Below are 9,167 nucleotides of genomic sequence, written 5' to 3'. Positions count from 1 at the left end.
CTTTTTCCTCTCTATGCTTAAATAAAGAGTTACAGTGGGATGGAAATAGAGCCTCACAGTGAGCCTTTACTTTTAGGCACCATAATCCCTCCCCTATAGAGCTACAATAATATGTTTCCTCCCACAACTACAGCATGGCACTCAAATGCTATGAGAAATTCTCTATAAAAGCTGGAGAAATATGTGAATATATTCACCCGCCCACAAACAAACACACTTTATATTATAAAGATTGGAAAATGTTGAGTTCAGCTATTTTTTTCTTTTTGGTTATCAAAAGGAGAATATTTAAGTGTAAAGGAAAATCTTGTTAAAAGGACAAACTCCTTAATAGAATTTTCAAAGGTTGAAAACAATAATTACTTTTTGGGAAAAACAAAACATTTATTTGTGAGCTAAGCTGTCAATGCCACCCTAGTTGTCTTCTAGAAAATAAATATAGTGCAAAAAGGCAAAAAGATTATAAATAATAAATAATAATATAACTTTCTAGGCAACTTATGGAATGAAAAGATTCCTTACAAGATATACTGTAACATTCTTAAATGTTAAAGTTTTTTTTTTTTTAGGGTCAAGCTCTTGAGTACCAGGTTTTAAGAAGAATTATTAGAAAAAAATGCTTCTTTCAAGAAATATCTATTTGTGAATCCAGTTTTGCAATAAATTGCAATATCTATTTTTTTTTGTTCTTATATTATTAGACTAATGATTTCTGAGCAAGATTTTGGAGAGGTTTGTAAATCAGATTTTAAACACAAAATTTATCACAATCCATTTGACTCAGCTTCTCAGTGAGACTGCTAAATACTATCTTTAAGTTTAAAATATTTCTTTAAATTATTGGGCAACAGAATTTTGCTTTTAATGTGTGCTCACAGTAAAAAATGACAATGTATTTTATTTACAACAATACTCATGTTAACAGATAGAGGGTGGCTTTAGAAATCCAAGTGTTGTCTTAGTTACAATTTTTTTAAAAATGTTCCCGTGTCATACATTGACATAAATGTAAAGTCTCTCTTAAATTCAGTTTGAATCTGGGAGACTATTTAGCCTACTTGTGTAACAATACACAAGTAGTTTACTATTACTTTTTTATAAGATGTTTTTCAATTCCCACTTTAGCCTATAACTGCAGTGTTAATCTTACTCAGTTTGCAAAAAATAATGTGCATAAAAGTGATGAATTAATGAACTAACCAATTTAATAACACAGAGTAATCAATGGAAAGCCTCTGGGGAACTTATCATTTCTCCATCTTTCTTTAAACCTCAAACAGGCTTGTTATGCATTAAGTTGAATGCACTCCACTAATGATGAAACAGTTCTGGGGGCTCAATAAGCCTAGTGCTAAGGCTAGCATGATACTGCTTACTATTAAGCTGCAATTAGTTTGGAAGGTCAGAAATTGTGTGTTTCTTATATATAATTTTTGGAATTAATTTTAATGTTTCCCAAATTAAATAGACATGAACAAGAAAAGGGCGAAGTGTCAGTCATTCAGGCCCCAGTCGTTTTGCAGTTGGACTACTGCAATGCGTTTTACATGGAATTACCCTTGAGAATTTGGAAGCTACAACAGATACAGAGTGTGGCAATGTGGGCAATTTTTGTGACCTCAAGAATATAACACCACTGCTCCGTGAATTGCATTGGCTGTTGGTCTGCTTTCAGGGGCAATTGAAGATGTTGGTAATCACCTTTAAAGCCCTTCATGGCATGGGTCCAGGCTACTTGAGGCACTGTCTCATCACACTGGGACTGACCTGCCCCACCCATGCTGGCAGAGGAGGCATGCTGTGGGCACCCTCAGCCCGATTAGTCCAGCTGACGGGACCAAGGAGGAGGGACTAGCCTCTGTCAATATTTTGGCAATATCTTTTTGAAACTGAAGGTTTCTACCATTCTAGCATTTACTGTGGAAACCTACTGTTGGCCTGGTTATGAATAGTCATTTAATTCCTTGGCAGAACACTAGAAGGGTTGCCCTTCCTTCTCCAATGGACACACTTTGTCTGATGAATAATGGAGAAGGCAACTGAGTTCCAAAGTTCCATTTTCTTTATTGATTTTGGCTATGAGATCCACAACAAATTGTAAGTAGCCTTTAAAACATGGCTATACTAGTTACCTTATTTACCTGTTTGAAGAATTAGATGTCCAAAAAGCAGCAGGTAGAATGGAATGTTGAACAACTAAATGATTCAAAATTGGGAAACGAGCACACTGAAGTTATATGCTATCACTTTATTTAATTTATACACATTATAAAATTGCTTGGAGAAACAACAATTTCAAATATTCCTACGATTCAATTTGAAGGCTCAAAGTAAAAAATACTTATGGAACCTTTTGTTAAAAGTGCAGGAGTAGTATGTAAAAGCCAATCTGCTGCTCAATATACTTTTTTCCCAAAAAGATTATGCCAACATGCAATGTCAACCCAATGCAAATAGATATGGAGCTAAACTAACAATAGACTTTATCTTCTGAGGCTAAAAAGTTCACAGAAATACTTGCAACTTGAGAGAAAACTATGACAAAATAAGACAAAATATTAAAAGCACAGAGCCATCACCTTGACAACTAAGGTATATTTCTCCATGACTTGTTTTCTCAGTTATAATAAATAAAAGAAAAAAAAATAAAGAAAGAAAAGAAAAAAATGAATAACTTTGAATAATGATGTTGGAGAAAATAGTTTGGACACGTAGAACACATCTTTCAGTGACATCAGAAAATTGACCAAAAACACAAATACCGGTAGTGCAGTGAAACTAAAGGTTATGTATTTTCAACATATAATGTGAAGGCAAGAATCATTGGAAAAGACTCTAATGTCTAAAAAAATAAATAAAAAGCAATTGAAAAAGAGGCTGTCAAGAAAACAAGTTGGCTGGATGCTATCAGTGAAGACACAAGGATAAACTTACAAATATATATTATAAAAATTGTATATACTATAAAAATACTAAATAAAGTTGCTGATAGTCCTGGGAAAAGGGTATCTATGAAGTCACAAAGACTCAGAACCACTTAACAAATATTGGCCATCACAAAATGATCCCTGTGTATGTAAGAGGTAAGCTAAATGTGGGAGTACATTTTAATTCTAATTTGCTTCAACAGCTTCTGATGACACCATTTTAATGTTTGTTCAGAAGGTAGGCAAAGATTTGAACATAATGTTGGCTATCACTTGGAGCAAAAAATAGATGTTGCATAATTTCTGTTGATTACCCATTGTGTCCTTAAATGGGATTATTGCAAAGAATGTTGTTAGCTGTAGGCTGATCCTAGAATATTACTCTTATCTTTTTAAGGAACTACAGTTGTAACATAGACTCATTATATCTTAATGCTAACAAATTTTAAATATGCATCTTGCATTGTAAATGTATTTTTAAGAAATACATTCCATTTTGCCAACATTTAGATCCTCAACCTTTTGCTGAATTTTATTCTGTAAAACCTTCAGTGTATTAGCCTTGCTGATTATAAATTGTAAAGTTCCATATAGGCCGCTGGGACTGGAAAAAAAATTACCACATAACATTTGAAAATCTGGTGGATCCTATGGGTATTCAGTTAGTAGGTATTTTACACGTTTTAAAATCTTGATTCTTGAGTAGTTACAGGGCTGAGGAAGAGGGCATGCTCATAATTCTAACTCTTACTATGTATGTCAATAATAGTTTTATAAAATGTATATGCTGTTTCTTAAAGTGTATGCAAACATTTTTTCCAAAAATTAACAGTGTTTCAACCATCGCTTTCTTTGACGTTATCGGTATTTGCCTGTTGCCCCTTTCCTTAAATGAAGGAGGCGTAGAGGAGGAGATTTGCGTTCGCGAAATCTGAGGCAAAGCGCATCAGATGCAAGGCTGGAAGGCAAGAGTTTGGCTCGCGCGGAGTGGCTGCAGCATCCTTACTGCCGAGCCGCTTGACTGAAGGAGAATGGCGTGGGAAAGTAAAAGTCTTGGCGCGGGCGCAGCCGCGCCGATGAGGACCGTTAGTTCGGGAGGCCGCACCAAAGGCCCCGCCGCGCGCGGACAGAAAAACAAGAAAACAACGGAGCAGCGATACTTTCGAATCTGGGCGCGCGGAGCTAAGAAAAAGGGAGACAGCGAAAGGGAGGAGGAGTCACGCGCAGCTTCATCGGTCCGGCACGCGCCACTCAGTTTTACACCTCCCCCAACCGCGCGCGCGCTTCGTTTCCACTTTGCTATCACCCGGGCTGCCTCTTGCCCCCACCTTTTGAAGCTTTCTCTCCCGCCGCCGCCGCCGCTGCCGCCGCTTCTTCCAGCCTGTGCCTGACAGTGTGCGCCTCCTACGTGCGTTCCACTTGGTACGGCCCACCTGGAAGATCATGGCGATTGATGGTAAGTAGGCCAATAACGGGCTCCTCTTTTCTGGAATAACCCCCTCTTCACCTGGGCAGCGGGCGCGGGGAGGGGCGACCCCGCGCGAAGGGGTGCTCCCTCAGGGGAAGCGGGGGGGGGCAGACGACAAATAAACAAAAAGGGCGCGGTTGATATGTGTTCCTGGGCTCTTAAGCAGAGAGCTTGGGGAGCGAGGGGGGGAAGGAGGCGCTTCGTTATTTCTCCCCCCCCCCCGTAAGGCTGGCGCTGCCACTGTCATAATTGCAGAAAGCGAGAATCAGCGCTCTTCCCCCCCCCCCCAACATCCCGATGTAATTGTATGTAAGGACGCTAATCATTTTGTTTGAGTCGGGGCGGAATTTTATCAATGGTCTGGCTAAATATGTGCTTATTTTCAGAGGTGATTTTTTTTTTTAAGCTACAGATAAAATTAATCTCTGGAATAGTAGTGTCCAATGGTCACTATCCGTTCTTTCGCATTTTCTTTGGGAGTTATAACAACCTTACAGCCCTAAGCCACAGGCATTTTTTTGACTAAAGATGCACAGAAAATAATTGGGTAAAGAAGATTCTTTCTTTCTTTCTTTCTTTCTTTCTTTCTTTCTTTCTTTCTTTCTTTCTTTCTTTCTTTCTTTCTTTCTTTCTTTCTTTCTTTCTCCCCTTCCCTTCCCTTGCCTCCCCCTTCCCCTCCTTCCTTCCTTCCTCTTTATTGTAAATCCTTATTTTGCTGGATTAAAAGTCTAGGGTAAATAAGGACTCAAGAAGGCTTTGTGATGTGTGAAAACAATATTCAAACCCCCTTTTCTCCTCTTTATTCATTTATTTATGCCTGTCTTCCAGAAGTGTGGCTAAGTTTTCAGAATCTGTTTCTCTTTCCATTCTACATAAATTTGAGGCGGATTGAGAAAAAATGGAAATCATAAATAAAAGCTTCTCATTAAAAGGACACAGCATTTGTTTGAGTGAAAGTTTTTAACAAGTGATTCAAAGCTAAATATTTACAAGGAAATCAAGCATCATCTGCTTTTCCATAGGCCATTGATCTGTATTTATTATCCAATTTTTGAAATATACTTTTGGACCTGTGCAGAATTTGAATAATTAATTTGTTGATGCCTTAAGAAGCCAGAAAACAGAAATAAAAACTATCAATAGGTTGAAAACTGTCATCAATATCTTCAAGAAAAATGCAGCAACTTATTTGATTTTGATATTTTAATTTAATTTTAATTTACTTAATTATGTTTAATAGGCTGTCCAACCCCAAATGACACTGGATGGCTTACAATTAAAAAATCGAAGTACAGAAATTCAATCAAGTTATAGAGAAAAATTCCACATTAAAAAACCGGGGCTCCACAGTCACTGTGTCCTAAGACCTGGTCTTTACTGATTTTCTTAAAACAATTCAAGGGGGAGGAGTCAAGTGAATTTCTGAGAGGAGCTCATTCCAAAGGGCAGGAATTGCAACAGATTGGATGCAACTCCTGTGTCCAGGCAAATGACAGTTTTTAACTGATGACACTTGTGCGCATCTAGCTTGCTGGGCTGAATTTTACAGGCAAAGTTGAATGGAGATAAGAGGTCCTTCAGATAGCCAATTCTTACCCAATGCTGAGTTTGTGTGAAAATGTTCTGGGTTTTTTGGGGGGGGAGTCACGTTGGTCTTGTTTTTATTTTTTAAAAATGTGATTAGGTACAATTAATATAGTATTCCATCTTATATATTATAGTAGCATGCTGCAACTGTGTACTCTGTTGATATATTTAATAATCCCATCAAAATGCAGCAGATCATAACCTGAATCAGGCCTATGAACCTTAGTGTGTGCATTATGCTTACAATAGACTCTATACTGGAGATTTTTAATATTCATATAATAGCATGGGATTTTGATATAGCTTCTGTAGTTTCTTTGAATAACAATAACAGAGTTGGAAGGGCCCCTAGTCCAACCCCCTGCTCAGGCAGGAAACCCTATACCTTTTCAAAGAAATGATTGTCCAGTCTCTTCTTAAAAACTTGCAGTGTTGGAGCATTCACAACTTTTGGAGGCAAGTTGTTCCGCTGATTAACTATCTGGAAATTTCTCCTTAGTTCTAGGTTGCTTCTCTCCTTGATTAGTTTCCATCTGTTGCTTCTTATCTTGCTTTCAGGGGCTTTGAAGAATACGTTGACCTCTTCTTTGTGGCAGCCCCTTAGACCCCTTTGATCTGTTGACAAATGAGAATTTGTTTATTTATCCAATTTGCTCAACTATAGAAACGTTTAGCATATTACTTGGCTCTCTCTGATTTGTGACAAAGATTAGTTGTTTGGAATTATATAATAAATCTTTACATTAGTTAGCATTAAAAATAACAATGCTTGATCAATTTAAGTAACAGCTATTACTGTCTGCATTATTTTCCTTAATATATTTTTATGGATGTATTTTAATGTAATGCTAGTATATTGTATGTACCTCCTGGCTGAAATGGGCAACAATGTTTATTGATTGTGGCTTGTAAAGGACAGCATGAGAATGCTTGGGGCAGAGCTTGGATTAGGTTGCATTGTGATATATGAGTTGAATACAGAAACTGACCAGCATTGACCTTACCATTGACATGGAATGCCACATGCAGCACAGATACAACTAAGATTAATAATTTAGCAACCCTTGTAGCTTAGTAAAAAAAATGTTACATAAAGCTGCATTTCCTTTTCCCAGCTCAGTAATTAAACCTCTAGTGCCATGTTTAGTGCCATAGTAGGATGGTTATAATTGTTATATGTGATAGTTTTTCAGTTTTTTTGATTTGTGTTATTTGGTGCTGGCATATCTATCAGCTTTGTGCATTTACTCTTGTGGTTATTAAATTCCACTCCATTAAATTCTATTATATTAAGACACTTCTAGTTGAACTTAATTCCTGTTGATTATGTAAGGATACTCTTGCTGTTTTTTTGGCGAAGTATGGAAATAATTTGTCATTGCCTTCTTTTTGGATATTTTTGTTTACTTGACAATATATAGCCTATGGCCATGATTTCTCTGATGATCTCCCATTTGACTACCAACTGGCCCTGACTCTGTTTAGTAGCCCAGACAAAATCAGCAAGGTGCTGCTATGCTAAGATTTCATTACTTCCTGAGTAATATTACTTATATTACTTCCTAAGAAAATAACAAGGTGTTCAAAACATTAAATGTTATTTTTTATTTATGTATTGGGATGTAATCTCAGTTTCTTCCAATAAATGGATCTTATTTATCTGTTGAACTAATTAACAACCAATTCAATATATATTACTTTATTGGGAAAGCCCAGTATCAATACAAGGTCACAGAGCAAAAAAATCAATATTTTAAGGACTTTCTTAAATGACAGCATAATATAATGTAACATAATATATAATAAAGAACAAATTTAAAACAAAGGAACAATATCCTACAGGACAGAAGCAAACAGAAAAAATGTATCTCCGAAGTCCCATAAGATACCATAATGATATGGCCTGAGGTTATAGTAGGTAGCTATAATTGGGGAGAGACAGTCCTGCAGACAAACAGCCCTCCCTTCAGCACTGGCTGGAAGATACAAAAAGTTCCCGTACTCATTACAAGTGATTCAGGATAGGTAGAAACTATTGAACGTTTTCTTCTCTATTGCCAATTTTGAAACTTGATCAGGTTTTGCATGGCAGCTTGAAAAATCAGGCAAAGAATAATTAAGCACAATTGCATCTGCTGGAATATGGATAGCCAGAAGTGGCTCAGGCTCAGCGTTAAACACTGATTTTGAAGTGAACATGCTATATCAGCTATTGCACTCCATTTTTCTCAGGTTTGACAGGAGTTTGTAATTAGAAATTTATAACTCTTATTATATCTCTGTTATATCTCTTCTGTATTATTTTATTGTTTTATTTATGAATATGCATGTGTGTGTATATATCTGTCTGAGTATGTGTGTGTATGTACTCTATATGCTTATATGTACAGTACTGTATATATTTGTATAATATTTGTATTTTATACTGCTATTCCAAGTTTACATTATCCAGATTGGTCATTTTAATTTCTTATTGTAGCCTGAATAAGCAGTTTAGTAAGCAGGTAGTACTCAACTTACAATCATAATTGAGCCTGCAATTTCAGTTGTAAGCCTTGATGCTCATATGGTGAATCACTCCATGACCGCGCCTGATTCTGTTACATGTTTGCTACAGCTGTTAAGCAAGGGGTCTAGGATTGCCACAAAAAAAATTACTGAGATACTAAGCATACTGTAAACCAAAAATGTGGGAGCTCTAAGCCATATTCTTGTAGAATGTTTGCTGGCAATTCCTCTACAGTTTAAACAACTTATGGGTATAGCTGTTTTATCAATATTTGTGTATTGTTAACAATTGCTAATTGTTATTAATATTTGTATGATTCCTCTATTAAAGCAGAAATGTGAAAAGATTGCTTAAATTTGATATGTTAATATTTCAAAATCCAAATGGCGTCAACACTAATGATATTCCTGCTGTTCTTTCTCCATATCCTATATCCAACTTCTCTTGTTTTCTGTGTATATTTAAGCAATTAAAGGAGGAAATGTGACAGGTTCAGTTAAAATAATATCTATACCAAAGTAAGACTAGCATTAGCAGATCCTCAGATTTATTTATTTTCTTTGACTAACTTACATTGAACAACTTATTTTGATTAGCTAGGAACTTTTTCTTGCACAGCAAAATGCTCTCTATACTGTAAATGTTTACTTAAGCTGCATAATGCTTACTTAGGAAA

At 36.3% G+C, this 9,167-nt stretch overlaps 1 protein-coding gene across 8 annotated transcripts in view; it reads left to right on the top strand.

Moving 5' to 3' along the window:
- The first annotated feature begins 3,331 nt into the window (after positions 1-3,331).
- Positions 3,332-9,167, top strand: part of SYT14 (synaptotagmin 14) — an 80,992-nt gene continuing 75,156 nt past the window's right edge. For 3 of the 8 annotated variants that reach the window (XM_039347681.1, XM_039347676.1, XM_039347678.1), the window contains exon 1: positions 3,332-4,383. In XM_039347681.1, coding sequence (XP_039203615.1) covers positions 4,371-4,383 — 13 coding nt within the window. In that variant the 5' untranslated portion in view covers positions 3,332-4,370. Of the gene's footprint in view, positions 4,384-4,689; positions 4,705-8,722; positions 8,742-9,167 lie in introns of those variants that run through there. The other 5 variants (XM_039347675.1, XM_039347682.1, XM_039347679.1 and 2 more) reach the window with 5 other exon arrangements.

The sequence above is a fragment of the Crotalus tigris genome, unplaced genomic scaffold (genome assembly GCF_016545835.1).
Source record: "Crotalus tigris isolate CLP2741 ecotype Arizona unplaced genomic scaffold, ASM1654583v1 scf7180000018097.2503214, whole genome shotgun sequence".
Taxonomy (NCBI): domain Eukaryota; kingdom Metazoa; phylum Chordata; class Lepidosauria; order Squamata; family Viperidae; genus Crotalus; species Crotalus tigris.
The sequence above is the reverse complement of the archived record's forward strand: the minus strand, read 5'-3'. Positions and strand labels throughout refer to the sequence as shown.